General features: G+C 44.9%; 1 protein-coding gene across 4 annotated transcripts in view; it reads right to left on the bottom strand.

Annotated features, from left to right (window-relative positions):
- The window catches only part of LOC106593220 (protein unc-13 homolog C), a 184,439-nt gene that overhangs the window by 97,367 nt on the left and 63,349 nt on the right, over positions 1-23,723 (bottom strand). For all 4 annotated transcript variants that reach the window (XM_045708287.1, XM_045708288.1, XM_045708289.1 and 1 more), the window contains 6 exons: positions 17,516-17,657; positions 12,962-13,131; positions 12,225-12,340; positions 11,770-11,933; positions 6,221-6,374; positions 5,507-5,575 (listed from right to left, as the gene is read on the bottom strand). In XM_045708287.1, coding sequence (XP_045564243.1) covers positions 5,507-5,575; positions 6,221-6,374; positions 11,770-11,933; positions 12,225-12,340; positions 12,962-13,131; positions 17,516-17,657 — 815 coding nt within the window. The remainder of the gene's footprint in view (positions 1-5,506; positions 5,576-6,220; positions 6,375-11,769; positions 11,934-12,224; positions 12,341-12,961; positions 13,132-17,515; positions 17,658-23,723) is intronic.

The following is a 23,723-nucleotide window of genomic DNA, read 5'->3' as shown; positions in this document are numbered from 1 at the left end:
AGTAGCAGTGGCGTCGGACAGGCCAGTTGTGGCTGCTGAAGTGGCGTCGTCAGATGGGCCAGTTGTGGCTGCTGAAGTGGCGTCGTCAGACGGGCCAGTTGTGGCTGCTGAAGTGGCGTCGTCAGATGGGCCATTCCTGCTATCTCCCTTAATGGTCCATTATTCTGTCACGTTGGTATGACGAGATTCGGGAGACAGACGCAGGAATGAGTAATATTTTTTTTTTATTGTACCCAAATTACGGCGTGCCGTGTAAAGGCACAGGGACGAAGACCAAATCAAAATCCTATATCACTCAGTTCACCCTAAATATACATATGCCTGAACGTCTACCCTAAATAGACAACCTATATCCCCAGTTCACCCTTAATATACATATGCCTGAACGTCTACCCTAAATAGACAACCTATATCCCCAGTTCACCCTAAATATACATATGCCTGAATGTCTACCCTAAATAGACAACCTATATCCCTCAATGTCTACTTCAACATGTAGCCTAAATAGACATCCTAGAAGTAGTGAATGGTAATGTATCACCATTACATTTATTTCGCGGTCCCCAGTTCACGTCAAGGGTCTGGAAGGCGTTTATGGAACGTCTGGGGGTCTCGGTTAGCCTTACCTCAGGTTTTCACCCCGAGAGTAACGGGCAGGTGGAGAGAGTTAACCAGGATGTGGGTAGGTTTCTGAGGTCTTATTGCCAGCACCGGCCAGGGGAGTGGGCGGCGTTTGCTCCCTGGGCAGACATGGCCCAGAACTCGCTCCGCCACTCCTCCACTAACCTCTCTCCCTTTCAGTGTGTGTTAGGGTATCAGCTGGTTCTGGCCCCTTGGCATCAGAGTCAGACCGAGGCTCCTGCGGTGGACGACTGGTTCCGTCGCGCGGAGGAAATATGGGACGCCGCCCACGTCCACCTTCAGCGCTCCGTACTGCGCCAGAAATTTGGCGCATACCGTCACCACAGTGAGGCCCCGGTGTTCGCACCGGAAGTTGATGCCCTTCCTTGTTCGGGCGGTGCTCTGCGGTCCACGCCACCGGTCTTCTAGCCATTATTGATCCATTTTTCCTTTTCCATTGGTTTTGTCTTGTCTTCCTAGACACCTGGTTCCAATCCCATTCATTACATGTTGTGTATTTAACCCTCTGTTTCCCCTCATGTTCTTGTCAGAGATTGTTTGTTGTTATGTGCTCATGTTGTCGGATTGGTGCGCGACGGGTTATTGTACCCATGTTTATTTTATTATGTACTTTGGTTTTGGAGTTTGTTTTTAACTTTATTAAACTACTCCAGTTACACCAAGTTTGTTTCTCCTGCGCCTGACTTCCCTGCCACCTACACACACGACGTGACAACAGGGGACATCACAGAGGGACAAATCAGCTGTTACACTGTGTCGCTGCATATTCTGACTCCCCTGACGAATACGTTTAAAAGAGTGGGGGATACTCTCTCTGTCCATTCATCCCTCAGTTTTCGAAAAAAGCAAACTCAATCTGCTTCAGAATATCATTACGGAGAAATCCATACGCCGAGCGAGCGGAGAGACTGAATGGCCTGATCTGAATCTCATTACTGTACTACAACAAGGGGTGTGTGTGTGTGTGTGTGTGTTTCTGTGAATTGATGTGGGAGCAGAAGGGGAGCGGCAGCAGTCAGAAACAATGTGACATTTCCTGATTGCTTTCAATCAGAGTGTGAATAACACGACACCAGCAATCTGAAAAGACAAGCACAGTGAAAAACCTGCCCCGCTCTCTGTCTTTACCTCTATAATCACACAGTGAAAAACCTGCCCCGCTCTCTGTCTTTACCTCTATAATCACACAGTGAAAAACCTGCTCCGCTCTCTGTCTTTACCTCTATAATCACACAGTGAAAGACCTGCCCCGCTCTCTGTCTTTACCTCTATAATCACACAGTGAAAAACCTGCCCCGCTCTCTGTCTTTACCTCTATAATCACACAGTGAAAAACCTGCCCCGCTCTCTGTCTTTACCTCTATAATCACACAGTGAAAAACCTGCCCCGCTCTCTGTCTTTACCTCTATAATCACACAGTGAAAAACCTGCCCCGCTCTCTGTCTTTACCTCTATAATCACATAGTGAAAGACCTGCCCCGCTCTCTGTCTTTACCTCTATAATTACACAGTGAAAAACCTGCCCCGCTCTCTGTCTTTACCTCTATAATCACACAGTGAAAAACCTGCCCCGCTCTCTGTCTTTACCTCTATAATCACACAGTGAAAAACCTGCCCCGCTAACAGTCTTTACCTCTATAATCACACAGTGAAAGACCTGCCCCGCTCTCAGTCTTTACCTCTATAATCACACAGTGAAAGACCTGCCCCGCTCTCTGTCTTTACCTCTATAATCACACAGTGAAAAACCTGCCCCGCTCTCTGTCTTTACCTCTATAATCACACAGTGAAAAACCTGCCCCGCCTCTGTCTTTACCTCTATAATCACACAGTGAAAGACCTGCCCCGCTCTCTGTCTTTACCTCTATAATCACACAGTGAAAGACCTGCCCCGCTCTCTGTCTTTACCTCTATAATCACACAGTGAAAAACCTGCCCCGCTCTCTGTCTTTACCTCTATAATCACACAGTGAAAAACCTGCCCCGCTCTCTGTCTTTACCTCTATAATCACACAGTGAAAAACCTGCCCCGCTCTCTGTCTTTACCTCTATAATCACACAGTGAAAAACCTGCCCCGCTAACAGTCTTTACCTCTATAATCACACAGTGAAAAACCTGTCCCGCTCTCTGTCTTTACCTCTATAATCACACAGTGAAAAACCTGCCCCGCTCTCTGTCTTTACCTCTATAATCACACAGTGAAAAACCTGCCCCGCTCTCTGTCTTTACCTCTATAATCACACAGTGAAAAACCTGCCCCGCTCTCTGTCTTTACCTCTATAATCACACAGTGAAAAACCTGCCCCGCTCTCTGTCTTTACCTCTATAATCACACAGTGAAAAACCTGCCCCGCTCTCTGTCTTTACCTCTATAATCACACAGTGAAAAACCTGCCCCGCTCTCTGTCTTTACCTCTATAATCACACAGTGAAAGACCTGCCCCGCTCTCTGTCTTTACCTCTATAATCACACAGTGAAAGACCTGCCCCGCTCTCTGTCTTTACCTCTATAATCACACAGTGAAAAACCTGCCCCGCTCTCTGTCTTTACCTCTATAATCACACAGTGAAAAACCTGCCCCGCTCTCTGTCTTTACCTCTATAATCACACAGTGAAAAACCTGCCCCGCTAACAGTCTTTACCTCTATAATCACACAGTGAAAGACCTGCCCCGCTCTCAGTCTTTACCTCTATAATCACACAGTGAAAGACCTGCCCCGCTCTCTGTCTTTACCTCTATAATCACACAGTGAAAAACCTGTCCCGCTCTCTGTCTTTACCTCTATAATCACACAGTGAAAAACCTGCCCCGCTCTCTGTCTTTACCTCTATAATCACACAGTGAAAGACCTGCCCCGCTCTCTGTCTTTACCTCTATAATCACACAGTGAAAGACCTGCCCCGCTCTCTGTCTTTACCTCTATAATCACACAGTGAAAAACCTGCCCCGCTCTCTGTCTTTACCTCTATAATCACACAGTGAAAAACCTGCCCCGCTCTCTGTCTTTACCTCTATAATCACACAGTGAAAGACCTGCCCCGCTCTCTGTCTTTACCTCTATAATCACACAGTGAAAGACCTGCCCCGCTCTCTGTCTTTACCTCTATAATCACACAGTGAAAAACCTGCCCCGCTCTCTGTCTTTACCTCTATAATCACACAGTGAAAAACCTGCCCCGCTCTCTGTCTTTACCTCTATAATCACACAGTGAAAAACCTGCCCCGCTAACAGTCTTTACCTCTATAATCACACAGTGAAAAACCTGTCCCGCTCTCTGTCTTTACCTCTTTAATCACACAGTGAAAGACCTGCCCCGCTCTCTGTCTTTACCTCTATAATCACACAGTGAAAAACCTGCCCCGCTCTCTGTCTTTACCTCTATAATCACACAGTGAAAAACCTGCCCCGCTCTCTGTCTTTACCTCTATAATCACACAGTGAAAAACCTGCCCCGCTCTCTGTCTTTACCTCTATAATCACACAGTGAAAAACCTGCCCCGCTCTCTGTCTTTACCTCTATAATCACACAGTGAAAAACCTGCCCCGCTCTCTGTCTTTACCTCTATAATCACACAGTGAAAGACCTGCCCCGCTCTCTGTCTTTACCTCTATAATCACACAGTGAAAGACCTGCCCCGCTCTCTGTCTTTACCTCTATAATCACGCAGTGAAAAACCTGCCCCGCTCTCTGTCTTTACCTCTATAATCACACAGTGAAAAACCTGCCCCGCTCTCTGTCTTTACCTCTATAATCACACAGTGAAAGACCTGCCCCGCTCTCTTTCTTTACCTCTATAATCACACAGTGAAAAACCTGCCCCGCTCTCTGTCTTTACCTCTATAATCACACAGTGAAAAACCTGCCCCGCTCTCTGTCTTTACCTCTATAATCACACAGTGAAAGACCTGCCCTGCTCTCTGTCTTTACCTCTATAATCACACAGTGAAAACAGGACTAGTGGACAGGACTAGTGAACAGGACAAGTGGACAGGACTAGTGAACAGGACTAGTGAACAGGACTAGTGCACAGGACTAGTGGACAGGACTAGTGAACAGGACTAGTGAACAGGACTAGTGTACAAGTGTAATGGACAGGACTAGTGAACAGGACTAGTGAACAGGACTAGTGAACAGGACTAGTGAACAGGACTAGTGTACAAGTGTAACGGACAGGACTAGTGAACAGGACTAGTGAACAGGACTAGTGAACAGGACTAGTGGACAGGACTAGTGTACAAGTGTAATGGACAGGACTAGTGAACAGGACTAGTGGACAGGACTAGTGTACAAGTGTAATGGACAGGACTAGTGAACAGGACTAGTGAACAGGACTAGTGGACAGGACTAGTGGACAGGACTACTGAACAGGACTAGTGCACAGGACTAGTGAACAGGACTAGTGGACAGGACTAGTGTACAAGTGTAATGGACAGGACTAGTGAACAGAACTAGTGAACAGGACTAGTGCACAGGACTAGTGGACAGGACTAGTGAACAGGACTAGTGCACAGGACTAGTGAACAGGACTCCTGGAGATAGAAATCATTACAACCATTCATCTCTAGGTACAACCCCTGGACAGATCATCCTGTTATACACAGACACCTGCTGTTTTACAGCACTCTACAACACACAAGGCAAAAGTGAGCAGTGTAACTCTATCTGCGTTGCATTCTATGGTTTCTCATAAACACTGTAGATACTCACACACACACACACACACACACACACACACACACACACACACACACACACACACACACACACACACACACACACACACACACACACACACACACACACACACACACACACACACACACACACACACACACACACACACACACAGAGTACAAACCCGGTACTTGGACAGATCAATCCTCAGAGAGTTGTGCAGCTGATCTAGAAGTTTGACAAATTTCTCTCTCTGTGAGAAAAACAGATATATAGATTTCTCCATTAGTAAAGGAATCACACTGTGAGTTCAACTTAACTTTGAACTTCTAATTTAATACATTTGTTTTGGGGGGTATTTGAAAGGGCGGAATATATTGTGTAGACGAGGAAACCAAAAACATAATAGTACTGATCAATATTCATGATTTCAGTGAGATGTTTTCAAATGCCCATAAACAATGTAGCTGAGAAGTGTGTGTAGGTGAGTGTGTGTGTAGGTGAGAAGTGTGTGTAGGTGTGTGTGTGTCTTGCTGAGAAGTGTGTGTAGGTGAGTGTGTGTGTAGGTGAGAAGTGTGTGTAGGTGAGTGTGTGTGTAGGTGAAAAGTGTGTGTAGGTGAGTGTGTGTGTAGGTGAGAAGTGTGTGTAGGTGAGAGGTGTGTGTAGGTGAGAGGTGTGTGTAGGTGAGAGGTGTGTGTAGGTGAGAGGTGTGTGTAGGTGAGTGTGTGTGTAGCTGAGAACTGTGTGTAGGTGAGAGGTGTGTGTAGGTGAGAAGTGTGTGTAGATGAGTGTGTGTGTAGATGAGTGTGTGTGTAGGTGAGAGGTGTGTGTAGGTGAGTGTGTGTGTAGGTGAGAGGTGTGTGTAGGTGAGTGTGTGCGCATGCGTGTGTGTTCTCACCCCAAAGTTGGATGCAGCGAAGCGGTCGGAGGCAGAGATGTTGGTTGAGACGGTGGTGGTGTGGGCAAAGTAGGCGTTGATGTTGGCTAGCAGGTTACTCATCACCGCTGGAACCCCCGGACACATGTACTTAGAGGACAGACAGGAGAAATGCCTGGGGGGAGAGAGGTGAGGGGAGGGAGGGCAGGACAGAGAGAGGAAGCGAGGGAGAGAGAGAGGGAGGGAAAGAGAGGGGGAGAGAGGGAGGGAAGGAGAGAGAGGGGGGGTGTGGGGAGAAAGGGAGAGACGGAGAGCAAAAGATATTAAAATACCGAAACAAACTATTCTTTGAAGTGTGATTTAAGAAGTAACTTTCCTTTAATAATGAGAAGGAGGCGATTATTCAACAAGTAGAGGAAAGATATTAGAGGAGATTAAATGAAAGAGTCAGAGAGAGAGAGAGAGAGAGAGAGAGAGAGAGAGAGAGAGAGAGAGAGAGAGAGAGAGAGAGAGAATACAGAGCTCATTCACATTCTGCTTGTTGTAATGTCATGTGATTCCCAGCAGAGTGGAACCAGCTAGAAGGTCAATAACAGGAAGATTAGAAAACTCTGAATGGAATTGTAATGTTCCTTTAAAACCGATACACACACACAAACAAACATGCCGCCCCTCACTCCATTGATCTTAGGAGCTGCTCCAAATACCAGCAACAAGAGACAGGTGACTAGTCTGAGCCCCCCCCCTCACACACACACACACATGCACGCACACAAAGTTCTGACAGCCAAGGTGTCCCGCTCTGTGTCTCAAACAACTGGGCTGCTATTCACTGTAACACTCCAATACCATGTTCCCTGTAACACTCCAGTACCATGTTCACTGTAACACTCCAATACCATGTTCACTGTAACACTCCAATACCATGTTCAATGTAACACTCCAATACCATGTTCACTGTAACACCCCAATACCATGTTCACTGTAACACTCCAATACCATGTTCACTGTAACACCCCAATACCATGTTCACTGTAACACTCCAATACCATGTTCACTGTAACACCCCAATACCATGTTCACTGTAACACTCCAATACCATGTTCACTGTAACACTCCAATACCATGTTCAATATAACACTCCAATACCATGTTCACTGTAACACTCCAATACCATGTTCACTGCAACACTCCAATACCATGTTCACTGCAACACTCCAATACCATGTTCACGGTAACACTCCAATACCATGTTCACTGTAACACCCCAATACCATGTCCACTGCAACACTCCAGTACCATGTTCACTGTAACACTCCAGTACCATGTTCACTGTAACACTCCAATACCATGTTCACTGTAACACTCCAATACCATGTTCACTGCAACACTCCAGTACATGTTCACTGCAACACCCCAATACCATGTTCACTGTAACACTCCAATACCATGTTCACTGCAACACTCCAATACCATGTTCACTGTAACACCCCAATACCTTGTTCAGTGAAACACTCCAATACCATGTTCACTGCAACACTCCAATACCATGTTCACTGCAACACCCCAATACCATGTTAACTGTAACACTCCAATACCATGTTCACTGTAACACCCCAATACCATGTTCACTGCAACACTCCAATACCATGTTCACTGTAACACTCCAATACCATGTTCACTGCAACACTCCAGTACATGTTCACTGCAACACCCCAATACCATGTTCACTGTAACACTCCAATACCATGTTCACTGCAACACTCCAATACCATGTTCACTGTAACACCCCAATACCTTGTTCAGTGAAACACTCCAATACCATGTTCACTGCAACACTCCAATACCATGTTCACTGCAACACCCCAATACCATGTTAACTGTAACACTCCAATACCATGTTCACTGTAACACTCCAATACCATGTTCACGGTAACACTCCAATACCATGTTCACTGTAACACCCCAATACCATGTTCACTGTAACACTCCAATACCATGTTCACTGCAACACTCCAATACCATGTTCACTGCAACACTCCAATACCATGTTCACTGTAACACTCCAATACCATGTTCACGGTAACACTCCAATACCATGTTCACTGTAACACCCCAATACCATGTTCACTGTAACACTCCAATACCATGTTCACTGCAACACTCCAATACCATGTTCACTGCAACACTCCAATACCATGTTCACTGTAACACTCCAGTACCATGTTCACTGTAACACTCCAATACCATGTTCACTGTAACACCCCAATACCATGTTCACTGTAACACTCCAATACCATGTTCACTGCAACACTCCAATACCATGTTCACTGTAACACTCCAATACCATGTTCACTGTAACACTCCAATACCATGTTCACTGTAACACTCCAATACCATGTTCACTGCAACACTCCAGTACATGTTCACTGTAACACCCCAATACCATGTTCACTGTAACACTCCAATACCATGTTCACTGCAACACTCCAATACCATGTTCACTGTAACACTCCAATACCATATTCAATGTAACACTCCAATACCATGTTCACTGTAACACTCCAATACCATGTTCAATGTAACACTCCAATACCATGTTCACTGTAACACTCCAATACCATGTTCACTGTAACACTCCAATACCATGTTCACTGCAACACTCCAATACCATGTTCACTGCAACACTCCAATACCATGTTCACTGCAACACTCCAATACCATGTTCACTGCAACACCCCAATACCATGTTCACTGTAACACTACAATACCATGTTCACTGCAACACTCCAATACCATGTTCACTGCAACACTCCAATACCATGTTCACTGCAACACTCCAATACCATGTTCACTGCAACACTCCAATACAATGTTCACTGCAACACTCCAGTACCATGTTCACTGTAACACTCCAGTACCATGTTCACTGCAACACTCCAATACCATGTTCACTGCAACACTCCAATACCATGTTCCCTGCAACACTCCAATACCATGTTCACTGCAACACTCCAATACCATGTTCACTGTAACACTCCAGTACATGTTCACTGCAACATTCCAATACCATGTTCACTGCAACACTCCAATACCATGTTCACTGCAACACTCCAATACCATGTTCACTGTAACACTCCAATACCATGTTCACTGTAACACTCCAATACCATGTTCACTGTAACACTCCAATACCAATATACACAGAGAGACACATACACACTCTGAACACATCATGTCCATGCCTATAGGCCTGAGTTGATGAAACTTCAAAAACATCTGATTCAGCTAATCCCAGACTTCTACGAAACGTCAATGCTACGCAACATAGTTCTGATTTCTTGAAACTTGTAAAACACCAGATTCAGCTAATCAACGGCCTCAGGAGCAACTGATTAGTAGAATTAGTTGTTGTAGGGTTGAAGCAAAATCCTCCAGAAGGGTATAGCTTCCCAAATGAAGGGATGGCCACCGCTGGGCTAGATGGTCCATCCATTATAGACGGTCTATTTGGATCAGAAGGTCTGTCTGCTGAGCTGCTGTAGAAGGCCTTCAGGGTCGACTCTCCTCTCTCCCCTCTCACTCAACTCAATTACATTCAATTCAATTCAAAGGGCATTATTGGAATGGGAAACATATGTTTACATTGCTAAAGCAGGTGAAATAGATAATCAACAATAGTGAAATAAACAATAAAAAATTTACAGTAAACATTACACTCACAAAAGATCCAAAAGAATAAAGGCATTTCAAATGTCATATAATGTCTATATACATTGTGGTAGCAATGTGCAAATAGTTAAAGTACAAAAGGGAAAATAAATAAACATAAATATGGGTTGTATTTACAATGGTGTTTGTTCTTCACTGGTTGACCTTTTCTTGTGGCAACAGGTCACAAATCTTGCTGCTGTGATTTCACACTGTGGTATTTCTCCCAATAGATATGGGAGTTTATCAAAATTGGATATGTTTTTTAATTCTTTGTGGATCTGTGTAATCTGAGGGAAATATGTGTCTCTAATATGGTCATACATTGGGCAGGAGGTTAGGAAGTGCAGCTCAGTTTCCACCTCATTTTGTGGGCAGTGTGCACATAGCCTTTCTTCTCTTGAGAGCCAGGTCTGCCTACAGCGGCCTTTCTCAATAGCAAGGCTATGTTCACTGAGTCAGTACATAGTCAAAGCTTTCCTTAATTTTGGGTCAGTCAGTCACAGTGGTCAGGTATTCTGCCACTGTGTACTCTCTGTTCAGGACCAAATAGCATTCTAGTTTGCTCTGTTTCTTTGTTAATTCTTTCCAATGTGTCAAGTAATTATATTTTTGTTTTCTCATGATTTGGTTTGGACTAACTGTGTTGCTGTCCTGGGGCTCTGTGGGGTCTGTTTGTGTTTGTGAACAGAGTCCCAGGACCAGCTCGCTTAGGGGACTCTTCTCTATGTTCATCTCTCTCGCTCTCTCCCCCCTCTCTCTTGCTCTGTCTCTCTACCTCCCACTCTTTCTCTCTCTATCGCCCCCCTCTTGCCCTCTCTTTATCTCTCTTTCCCACTCTCTCTCTCTTTCTCTCCTCTATCTCCCGCTCCCCCCCCTCTCTCTCTCTCTCTCCTCCCTCCCTCCCTCTCTCTCTCTCTCTCTCTCTCTCTCTCTCTCTCTCTCCCTCCCTCCCTCTCTCTCTGAGCTGAATCCATTAAACTAAACCTAAGTAGGTCATGGGAATAGTGAGAGAGAAGGAGAAGACTGCCTCTTAACAGGTATCTATTCTGCTCTACAGTCAGGCATTGACTGTTAGGGTTGTGTCCCAAATGGCACCCTATTCTCTTTATAGTGCACTACTTTTGACCAGGACCCATGGGGCTATTGGGGAATAGGGTGGTGTTTGGGACACGGCCTTTATATGAGATAGTTTAATACTGATACAAGGAAAGGTTAACTTGAGGTGCATTTCAAAGGTTTTCAAAAATGAGCATCCCATTTATTTGGAAGGACAGCCATATCAATTATTTATTAAATAGCCTTTCAAAACACAGCGAGAGAGACAAAAAAAAGATGGAGTGAGGGAGAGGGGTAGAGAGACGGAGAGAGAGAGACACACACACACAGATGCTCACATTGGGGAGCATAACTAATTACTGTGCTCTCAGCCTCCAGATTACCCAGAAGCACTTGCGGGAGGCGAGCGTGGAGAGAGAACACTGAGAACCATGATGACTTCCTGCGAATTCCCATGGTGGCTTTAGAGCGGGCAGCGCACACACACACACACACACACACACACACACACACACACACACACACACACACACACACACACACACACACACACACACACACACACACACACACACACACACACACACACACGCACACACACGCACACACACGCACACGCAGCCAGGCGCTTCCTCTCTCACACATGCACACTGAACCATAGAAATTGAATCCATTGATTCTATAGTTTTAACACTGAGGACACAGAGCCATGCTTTCCTGTATTACATCAGCACAGCAGTAAGCCTTCAGAGAACCAAGAGGAGAGAAAAGAGGGAGAAAGAGAAAGAGAGCGTCCTTACGTCATGGCCTGGTAGATGGACTCTACTCCGTATCTCATGGCGAACTCGTCCACTATCTCCTGGGACACGTCGTCATAGTAGACCTTCCACGCCTCCTCTCCTTTCACCTCTGGGATCTTCACCGCTCCACTGTTCTTTACCTCCGTCAGGTGGTGGAACAGGTTCTAAAGGAAGAGAGAAAGACAGGATGAGGAGAATAACATGAGAGAAGAGGAGGAGAGGGAGACAGTTCCTGGAACAGGTTGTAAAGGAAGAGAGAAAGACAGGATGAAGAGAATAACATGAGAGAAGAGGAGGAGAGGGAGACAGTTCCTGGAACAGGTTGTAAAGGAAGAGAGAAAGACAGGATGAAGAGAATAACATGAGAGAAGAGGAGGAGAGGGAGACAGTTCCTGGAACAGTTTCCATAGAGTGGAGAAATCCTTCAGACCAGTTGGTGAGTATAGATGTCTAACCTCATGTAAACAGGTGTACTGGCCGTGGGGCGGAGCTACTTTCTCCTCTCCCTTCATCTCCACGTTGAGCTTCAATCTGATGGCTCCCGACACCATCGACTTATCAGTTCTCTTATCTACAACACAGAACCAGATTTATCAGTGCTCTTATCTAGAACACAGCAACAGACATCAGTTCTCTTATCTATAACACAGAACCAGACTTATCAGTTCTCTTATCTAGAACACAGAACCAGACTTATCAGTTCTCTTATCTAGAACACAGAACCAGATGCATCAGTCCTCTTATCCAGAAAATGGTACAGGTTTTATCTAGAACATAGAACCAAACTTAACTAGAATATAGAAACAGTCTAATCTAGAACATGGAAGCAGTTGGATCTGGAACATATAATCATTATTATCTAGAAGATATAACCAGTCTAATCTACAACATATAACCAGTTTTATAGAGAACATAGAACCAGTCTAATCTAGAACATAGAACCAGTCTTATCTAGAACATGGAAGCAGTATGACCTGGAACATAGAACCAGTCTTATCTAGAACATGGAAGCAGTATGATCTGAAACATAGAACCAGTATTCTCTAGAACATGGAAGCAGTCTGATCTGGAATATATAATCATTATTATCTAGAACATAGAAATATGATTCTCTAGAACATAGAACCAGTCTTATCTAGAACATAGAACCAGTCTTATCTGGAACATGGAAGCAGTATGATCTGGAACATACCCAGGTTGTACCACACATCCATCTCCCCGCTGAGCATGCGGACCTCGATGATGGTCTGACCCAGGAAGTCGTCCGACTCTCGTTTGAAGTGTTGTTTCATGCGAGACTTGATGTCATCATCCTCATCCCACACACGCACCTTGATCCGGTCTGTAGCGTTGTGACACTCACTGGACAGCAAAGCACCATGTGTAGAAAAACAGCACCAGTAAAGTGAGTTAGTTTAGGGCGATATTAAAAAAAGACAAGCCGCTATTATAATAAAAATACAATGATTATCGGAACACTTTGCTATTCTCATTCATTGCAGCTGCAGTGCTGGTTGTAGCATGAGTGGGTGTAGGGAGAACACACATCTTGACAGTGCTGAATAACAACTTAAACATGCTATATTTGTTGAGTCTCTCTTTAGTCATAGTTTTAACAGTTTTGAATTCTCACAGTATCAACGTTGCTGTGCGTTCAAGATGTTTTTTACAGTATATTGCTCGAGGAAACTGTGCAGGCACAGTGATCTGAACTATCTTATTGGCCAGCGGTAGGGCTGTAGGTGCACTTGATTTCCTCTCTGGACCTGTTGGGTAAGCGGAGTTCTATCTTCAGACACATGAAAGGGTCCAAAATGGGAACACTTTGCCTTCCCGTCATTAGGACTGCTGAATCAAGTGCATCTGATGCCTATAGCGCAAAAGGAATAAAAAAATGGGGAACGTAAGGCTTTATTGCTGTTTTTTTTACAGAAATGTTTGGTGATTGACTAGGAATGCCTTGGAGATCAACCAGTCGATTGTGATCGACCGTTTGGTAACCACTGGTTTAGGGTGTCCAATCAAAAACGCATCTTGTGACCAATTGTGTTGATACTCCTCTGAGAAAACCAATTGTTCAAACCTCATGTCTCTATCATAATTTGTTCAAAAGTTATTGCCGTTTTTACCCTTGTAGGATGTCCCAAATTAGGGTGACTAAATTAGAGAAAAAAAGCTGTAAAAAATCTAGAAAATAGCCCTTGAAGGTGAAAAGCTGTGTGGCCCACTTCCCTCCTCCCTCCTCCCATCCTCTCTAGAGCCGCTCAGCTGTTTTATCTACTGATAGCAGCTCTGACCTAACTTGATATGACCTCACACTATCCTGGAGCACAAACAGACCTGGAGACTCAGTGTAGTCACGTCACAGTCATATGTTATGGCTAGGGTTGGCATAAAGTGGGTGGCTGTTAGATTAGGGTTGTCATTGGGGCTTCAAAGGCTGGGGAGTGGTCTGGAGTTGTCCTCTCCGCTAGATGTATGTGGGAAATGAAAGACCTGGAAGGAGGAGAGAGAGGAGAATGAAAGAGAGTAGAGGAACAGAGAGGAGAGGGAGAGAAGAGGAAAGTAAAGTAGAGAAGAGGGAGAGGAGAGGAGAAGGAGAAGGAGAAGGAGAAGGAGAAGGAGAAGGAGAAGGAGAAGGAGAAAGGAGAGGTGAGGGGAATGTATGTCATGTGGGACTGATATCATTCTGCCCCACCGGCTCTCTTTAAAAAACCCTGCTGTCCCTAGTGTTCCCCCACCCAGGGGTGTGTGTGTTTGTGTGTTTCTGTGTGTTTGTGTGCATGCGTGTGCGTGTGTGTGTGTGTGTGTGTGTGTGTGTGTGTGTGTGTGTGTGTGTGTGTGTGTGTGTGTGTGTGTGTGTGTGTGTGTGTGTGTGTGTGTGTGTGTGTGTGTGTGTGTGTGTTAGTGGCACCCACAGATGGATGTCCATGCCAGGCAGAGAGCTACGATTCCAAGACCCTGTCACATGACATGAGGATAACATATTTTCCCTCTCTGTCTTGTTTTCTCTCTGTCTCTCTGTCTGGCTGTCTCTCCGTCTCTCTGTCTTGCTGTCTCTCTGTCCCTCTGTCTCTCTGTCTTGTTTTCTGTCTGTCTCTCTGTCTGGCTGTCTCTCCGTCTCTCTGTCTTGCTGTCTCTCTGTCCCTCTGTCTCTCTGTCTTGTTTTCTATCTGTCTTGTTTTCTCTCTTTCTCTCTGTCTCTCTGTCTCTCTGTCTCTGTATCTCACTCTCCATCTCTCTCTCCCACTCCATCTCCATTTTGTTTGCACAGGAGGCAAGAGTGAGCAGTGTAACTCTATCTGCGTTGCATTCTATGGTTTCTCATAAACACTGTAGATACTCACACACACACACACACACACACACACACACACACACACACACACACACACACACACACACACACACACACACACACACACACACACACACACACACACACACACACACACACACACACACACACACACACACTCACACACACACACACACACACACACACACACACACACACACACACACACACACACACACAGACACACACACACACACACACAGTGCCTCCATCAGCAGACAGAGAACTTGATGGAAGACAGCTCTAACAAAGCCTCTTTGTCTCCTAGATACAGGTATTCTAATCACCAGCGCTATGGTTTCTATGGAAATGGGGTGCTAGATTCATCTTTATCTATGTATGTTATCTATGTATGTCTTTAAAGCTTGGTGAAACTGCCAGGGTCGCTGGTAATATTACAACAACAAAAAAGACTTACGTTCCAAATTTTTTTATTCCCTTTTGCACTGTAGGTGTCAGATGCACTTGATTCACCAGCCCTAATGACGGGAACGTTTACAACAACGTTTTCTTGTCTCTGACATTAGTGCACATCATTAGTGCACATCATTAGTGCACATCACTGCACGCGCCATAGAAAAGCAGAGGATGAATTGCAACATAATGTGTTCAGGATGCTGGATGATCCTCTTCTCTTTTATCATCAAAACAACAACAACAACAATTGTGGCTGTGGTGAACAATGGTGCTGTTCCACCTAATGCATATTTCAGCTTTAAGTCCATATAGGATACTGCAGATACTGTGATGTATTTATACAGCAACAGGATATACTGGCTTTAGAACAGACTGCTTAAGCCTCATGACGTTGATGTGAAATGTGTTGTTCATAGTGCTATACTGTTGTTTTACAGAAAGCCATATTCCAGTGTTCTAGGTTGTGTAAGGTGTTAGATAATACCATTAGTTCTCGGTTCTCTGTGTACCTTAAATCAACATGATCAACATCACAATCAACATGACAGTCTGTCACCACTCAGAGTTCAGAGTTCAGACTCACAGAGAGCAAGATTAAAACCATAATACCTTCTCTAATGGCACCATGGGTCAATCTCTACATAGCACAACAGCACTACACATCATCAAAAGTTCCCTCTCCATTTTAGATTATTATTCTTTTTTTAAGGGCCTGAGCTAACATGGGTGAGCTTCCTAATACTTTCAGTAAACTCAAACAAAGCTGTACACTCAAAGCTGGGGTGAAATGACGCTTGGAATTCAGACCAAAGAGTTCAATTTTGGTTTCATCAGACCAGAGAATCTTGTTTCTCATGGTCTGAGAGACTTTAGGTGCCTTTTGGAAAACTCCAAGCGGGCTGTCGTGTGTCTATTACTGAGGAGTGGCTTCCGTCTGGCCACTCTACCATAAAGGCCTGATTGGTGGAGTGCTGCAGAGATGGTTGTCCTTCTGGAAGGTTCTCTCATCTCCACAGAGGTCACCTCCTTGACCGAGGCCCTTCTCCCCTGATTGCTCAGTTTGGCTGGGCGGCCAGCTCTAGGAAGAGTCTCGGTGGTTCCAGACGTTGTCCATTTAAGAATGATGGAGGCCACCTTCAATGCTGCAGAAATGTTTTGGTACCCTTCCCCAGATCTGTGTCTGACATACACTGTCAACTGTGGGACCTTATATAGACAGGGGTGTGCCTTTCCAAATCATGTCCAATCAATTGAATTTATCACAAGTGGACTCCAATCAAGTTGTAGAAACATCTCACTGATCATTGGAAACAGAATGCACCTGAGTTCAATTTTGGGTATCATAACAAAGGGTCTGAATACTTATGTAAATAAGGTATTTATGTTTTTTATTTTCAATAAATGTGCAAACATTTCTAAAAACCAGTTTTTCCTTTGTCATTATGGGGTATTGTGTGTAGATTGATGAGGAAAAACATTTATTGAATACATTTTAGAATAAGGCTGTAACGTAACAAAAGGTGGAAAAAGTCAAGGGGTCTGAATACTTCCAACACATTTTTCAGTGAAATGCATTTGAATTATTTTCCATCTCCTCTCCCCTCATTTGTTGGTGTTGTAGGTTCTACATGTCTGTGATAACAATGTCTGCTGGAGTAAAGTGTTTGTATTACAGCTTAAGAAGGTAGCCTTGTCTGAGCCAGAATGGCCCATAGGGTAGGAGCATACCTCCTGTTTCTGTAGCCTGAGGCAGTCTTCATGTACACCACCTGGACAGGACTTATGGTCATGTGTGCATATATTTTATGTATGGGTGGCCCCAGTGGGAATCATACCAACGACACCTGGGGTTGCAAGTGCCATGCTCTACCGACTAAGCCACAAAGGACCACGTCTATAATACAGTCTGTAGTACACTGGCTTAGGTTGTAGTAATGGTGTAGCAGTGATATACTGTATGTTCATACTCACAAGAAGAACTTCTCGTCCCAGACAGGGTTGAGGTTTCCAAAGATGGTCTTGGTACGTCGTTTGGTCTTCCCTACCTGGACAGTCACATAGGGGTCACTGGAACCTGTCTTATCCTTGGCCTGCAGACCCTGGGCACACATCACTGGAGAGGAGAAAGGGGGAGGCAGGGAGAGACAGGGGAATAGAGGGAGGCAGGGGAAGACAAGAGAAGACAGGGGGAGGCAGAGGAAGAGAGAGGAAGGTAGGGGAAGACAGAGGAAGACGGGATGATGGGAGAGACAGGGGAGACATGGGAAGACAGGGGATGACGTGGGAGACATGGGAAGACAGAGGGAGACAGGGGATGACGTGGGAGACATGGGAAGACAGGGGGAGACAGGGGAGACAGGGAAGACAGAGGAAGACAGGGGATGACGTGGGAGACATGGGAAGACAGGGGAAGGCAGGGGCGACAGGGGAGACAGGGGAGACAGGGAAGGCAGAGGAAGACAGGGAAGACGAGGGCAGACAGGGGAAAGCAAGGGAAGACAGGAAAAGACAAGGGGAGACAGGGGAAGTAGGGGAAGGTGGGGGAAGCGGGGGGAGACAGAAATAAAAAAGACAAGGGGAGACAGGGGAAGTAGGGGAAGGTGGGGGAAGCGGGGGAGACAGAAATAAAAAGACAAGGGGAGACAGGGGAAGTAGGGGAAGGTGGGGGAAGCGGGGGAGACAGAAATAAAAAGACAAGGGGAGACAGGGGAAGTAGGGGAAGGTGGGGGAAGCGGGGGAGACAGAAATAAAAAGACAAGGGGAGACAGGGGAAGTAGGGGAAGGTGGGGGAAGCGGGGGAGACAGAAATAAAAAGACAAGGGGAGACAGGGGAAGTAGGGGAAGGTGGGGGAAGCGGGGGAGACAGAAATAAAAAGACAAGGGGAGACAGGGGAAGTAGGGGGAGGTGGGGGAAGCGGGGGAGACAGAAATAAAAAGACAAGGGGAGACAGGGGAAGTAGGGGAAGGTGGGGGAAGCGGGGGAGACAGAAATAAAAAGACAAGGGGAGACAGGGGAAGTAGGGGAAGGTGGGGGAAGCGGGGGAGACAGAAATAAAAAGACAAGGGGAGACAGGGGAAGTAGGGGAAGGTGGGGGAAGCGGGGGAGACAGAAATAAAAAAGACAAGGGGAGACAGGGGAAGTAGGGGAAGGTGGGGGAAGCGGGGGGAGACAGAAATAAAAAAGACAAGGGGAGACAGGGGAAGTAGGGGAAGGTGGGGGAAGCGGGGGGAGACAGAAATAAAAACAGTAAGACTTAAGAGGCTTTTGTTCCAGTCCAGCACTAATATACAGTATAAAATACATATTAACATATATGTAACATGTGGCGGATGAATCAGAATGTATCCCTTTGGACTCTGGTGTTGGCAGTTGCACTTCTTCCCTCAGCTGGGGCTCAGTCACTTGGGGCCCAGAGAGGGGAGAGGTCAAGCTTGTCTTTCACATATCCCTGGTGCTATGCAGAAAATCAGAAAGGGAAGAGGACAGGATGGAACATTGTCTTCATATGTGAATGTATCTGTTAAACCATGTGAAGGGATAGTGTGATTAATGTGGAACCAATTACTTGTCTCCACAATGTCTTTGCATAAGTCATTCCCTCCTTTGGCATTGGGGGAAGGTGTATAGCAGTGTCTGGAACCATTGTATGTCCTCTCTCATGTTGCACTTATCCTAGGATAGTGTACGACCTAGAGGCTCACTCCCCTCAGTGAGCTTGTCCAGGAGTGGAGTCAAGAGGGGGTTACTTGAGATGGGAGTATCTAGAGTTGACAATTGATTTATGCCATTGGATGAGATTATGTTTTTGTGCTATGAAGTACCAGGAACGGGATTAGAACCTCGTTTTAGGGACCAAACTGAACGATAATTTATAGTGAATGCTATCTGGCTATGGGATACTCCTCTCTCTCAAGTAAAAGTCTTTCTTTGTGAACTGTTTCTAAGATCTGTGGTTCGTCATGTACGTTGAGAGGGGTGTATCTTGGCTATAAAAGATCTTTGTACTTTTGTGTTGTCACTTTTCAATGGTTCATTAGAGATAGCGCATCATTGAAAGTCACAGCTAATACAAAGCTCTTATCATTAAATATATAGTTTAAGTATAACTCTGACTGGTGTGTAAAGTTTGTAACTCTCCTCATTTGGTAATGCAGAAATTAGCCACCACAAACACGTAAAGCCTGCAGGTTTAATGCTGTATTACTTGCTATGCACTAATATGAGCCTGGTCCTATGTCTTATGTATAGGTACCATAGCCATGTAAACTTGTCTCCAGTATAGCCTATCTGCTTGTTGGGGAAGCAGTGAATATCTGCCTTAGATACCTAAGAGAGACCAGTCCACCACCATCACACATGACCATGCACGAGCACACACACACACACACACACACACACACACACACACACACACACACACACACTTACACTTAAATATATATTTTTATTATTTAGCAGACGCTCTTATCCAGAGCGACTTACGTTAATCTTAAGATAGCTTGTTGAGACAACCACATATCACAGTCTTTGTAAATATATTGTTCCTCAATAAAGAAGTTATCAGCAGAGTCAGTGCTAGTAGGAAAAAACAAGTGCACTTCTGTTTTTTTATGGGGGAATAAGACTGAGATGTCTTATTAAAGATACAGCAGTTAAATATGCACTCCTGAACATCTGTATAATTTCAGTCAGCAGTTTTGAAAGTGGTGTAAACGAGCCAGAACAGGTCTCCGTTTTTTGTGTATTACATCATCCAGTTGTGTACTACGTCATCCATTTCGTGTGATGTGTTAAAGGTGGAATATGCAGAAATCACTCCTCCATTTCCTGGTTGCTAAAATTCTAATAGTTTGGCTAAGTTTATGTGATAAAACAAGCAATTGTTACAAAACAAGCAATTATGGAATACAGTAATACATTAGTAACACCTTCTCTTTCCAAGACATAGACTGAATTTTTTTATTTTTTTATTTCACCTTTATTTAACCAGGTAAGCTAGTTGAGAACAAGTTCTCATTTACAACTGCGACCTGGCGAAGACTAAGCAAAGCAGTGTGACAGAAACAACAACACAGAGTTACACATGGAATAAACAAGTGGACAGTCAATAACACAATAGAAAAAAAAGAAAGTCTATATACAGTGTGTGCAAATGGCATGAGGAGGTAAGGCAATAAATAGGCCATAGTAGCAAAGTAATTACAATTTAGCAGATTAACACTGGAGTGATAGATGAGCAGATGACGATGAGCAGATGATGGTGTGTTAGTAGTGATACTGGTGTGCAAAAGAGCAGCAAAGTAAATAAAAACAATATGGGGGATGAGGTAAGAAGATTGGGTGGGCTATTTACAGATGGACTAACTACAGCTGCAGCGATCGGTTAGCTGCTCAGATAGCTGATGTTTAAAGTTAGTGAGGGAAATGTAAGTCTCCAGCTTCAGCAATTTTTGCAATTCGTTCCAGTCACTGGCAGCAGAGAACTGGAAGGAAAGGCGACCAAAGGAGGTGTTGGCTTTGGGGATGACCAGTGAGATATACCTGCTGGAGCGCGTGCTATGGGTGGGTGTTGTTATTGTGACCAGTGAGCTGAGATAAGGCGGAGCTTTACCTAGCATAGACCTCTAGAGGACCTGGAGCCAGTGGGTCTGGCGACGAATATGTAGCGAGGGCCAGCCGACTAGAGCATACAGGTCACAGTGGTGGGTGGTATAAGGCGCTTTAGTAACAAAACGGATGGCACTGTGATAGACTACATCCAATTTGCTGAGTAGAGTATTGGAAGCTATTTTGTAGATGACATCGCCGAAGTCGAGGATCGGTAGGATAGTCAGTTTTACTAGGGTAAGTTTGGCGGTGTGAGTGAAGGAGGCTTTGTTGCGAAATAGGAAGCCGATAATATGAGTCTGGAAGGAGAGTTTACAGTCTAGCCAGACAACTAGGTATTTGTAGTTGTCCACATATTCTAGGTCAGAACCGTCCAGGGTAGTGATGCTAGTCGGGCGGGTGGTTGCGGGCAGCGAACAGTTGAAAAGCATGCATTTGGTTTTACTAGTGTTTAAGAGCAGTTGGAGGCCATGGAAGGAGTGTTGTATGGCATTGAAGCTCGTTTGGAGGTTAGTTAACACAGTGTCCAAAGAAGGGCCAGATGTATACAGAATGGTGTCGTCTGCGTAGAGGTGGATCAGGGAATCACCCGCAGCAAGAGTGACATCGTTGATATATACAGAGAAAAGAGTCGGCCCGAGAATTGAACCATGTGGTACCCCCATAGAGACTGCCAGAGGTCCAGACAACAGGCCCTCCGATTTGACACACTGAACTCTGTCTGCGAAGTAGTTGGTTAACCAGGCGAGGCAGTCATTTGAGAAACCAAGGCTGTTGAGTCTGTCGATAAGAATACGGTGATTGACAGAGTCGAAAGCCTTGGCCAGGTCGATGAAGACAGCTGCACAGTACTGTCTTTTTATCGATGGCGGTTATGATATCGTTTAGTACCTTGAGCTTGTCTGAGGTGCACCCATGACCAGCTCGGAAACCGGATTGCACAGCGGAGAAGGTACGGTGGGATTAGAAATGGTCAGTGATCTGTTTATTAACTTGGCTTTCGAAGACTTTAGAAAGGCAGGGCAGGATGGATATAGGTCTATAACAGTTTGGGTCTAGAGTGTCACCCCCTTTGAAGAGGGGCATGACCGCGGCAGCTTTCCAATCTTTAGGGATCTCGGACGATATGAAAGAGAGGTTGAACAGACTGGTAATAGGGATTGCAACAATGGCGGCGGATAATTTTAGAAAGAGAGGTTCCAGATTGTCTAGCCCAGCTGATTTGTACGGGTCCAGGTTTTGCAGCTCTTTCAGAACATCTGGGGCGGCAGGGTAGCCTAGTGGTTGGAGCGTTGAACAAGTAACTGAAAGGTTGCAAGTTCAAATCCCTGAGCTGACAAGGTACAAATCTGTCGTTTTACCCCTGAACAAGGCAGTTAACCCACTGTTCCTAGGCTGTCATTGAAAATAAGAATTTGTTCTTAACTGACTTGACTAGTTAAATAAAGGTAAAAAAATAAATCTGCTATCTGGATTTGGGTGAAGGAGAAGCTGGGGTGGCTTGGGCAAGTAGCTGCGGGGGGTGCGGAGCTGTTGGCTGGGGTTGGGGTAACCAGGAGGAAAGCATGTCCAGCTGGTGAATCCAGGTGAAAGCTATGATCCCTTATTGTTTGGCGGGGTGAGTGAAGGAGGCTTTGTTGCGAAATAGGAAGCCGATTCTAGCCGATTCACTTCAATCCTTTTCAATCAGTGTAGATGAATGTTAAATCAGGAGTTGTAAGCCTCGAGCCAATTGAGACATGGATTGTGTATGTGTTCCATTCAGAGGGTGAATATTTAAGTAACTTTGAACGGGGTATGGTAGTAAGTGCCCGGCGCACTGGTTTGAGTGTGTGAAAAACTGCAATGCTGCCGAGTTTTTCACACTCAACAGTTTCCCGTGTGTATCAAGAACGGTTCACCACCCAAAGGACATCCAGCCAACTTGACACAACTGTGGAAAGCTTTGGAGTCAACATGGGCCAGCATCCCTGTGGAACGCTTTCGAAACCTTGTAGCGTCCATACCCCTATGAATTGAGGCTGTTCTGAAGGCAAAAGGGGGTGCAACTCAATATTTGGAAGGTGTTTCCTAACGTTTTGTACACTCAGTGTATATTTTAGAGAATCATTGTACCATCTAAATCTCTGTTAAACATGTATTCAATAACGCAAAATATAATTTTTCAGCTGTTTGAAGCTGGTGTCCAAAACCGATAGTAAAAGATGCAAACACTAAACTTAGAACAGGAAGCATAGAAACTCTGCACATAGAACAGATCTACCGCGTCTTAAATTTGCTTTCAATAAGAATGACAGATCTATAACTCACATTTTTATGTGAATTTGGTCAGGTCGCCCAAAAAGTTACATATTATAGCTTTAAGACTTTTGCAATTCGTGTGATATGTTGCATCTTCAACTTGACATTTGTCCTATATTTATATTTAATCCCATCCCTGCAGGAGGCCTTTTGCCTTTTGGTAGGCCGTCATTGTAAATAAGAATTTGTTCTTAACTGACTTGCCTAGTTAAATAAAGGTTAAATAGAATACAAATCCATTTTAAAAAAAATGCCCTAGCCAGACTATAC

The sequence above is a fragment of the Salmo salar genome, chromosome ssa26 (genome assembly GCF_905237065.1).
Source record: "Salmo salar chromosome ssa26, Ssal_v3.1, whole genome shotgun sequence".
Classification (NCBI taxonomy): Eukaryota; Metazoa; Chordata; class Actinopteri; order Salmoniformes; family Salmonidae; genus Salmo; species Salmo salar.
The sequence above is the reverse complement of the archived record's forward strand: the minus strand, read 5'-3'. Positions and strand labels throughout refer to the sequence as shown.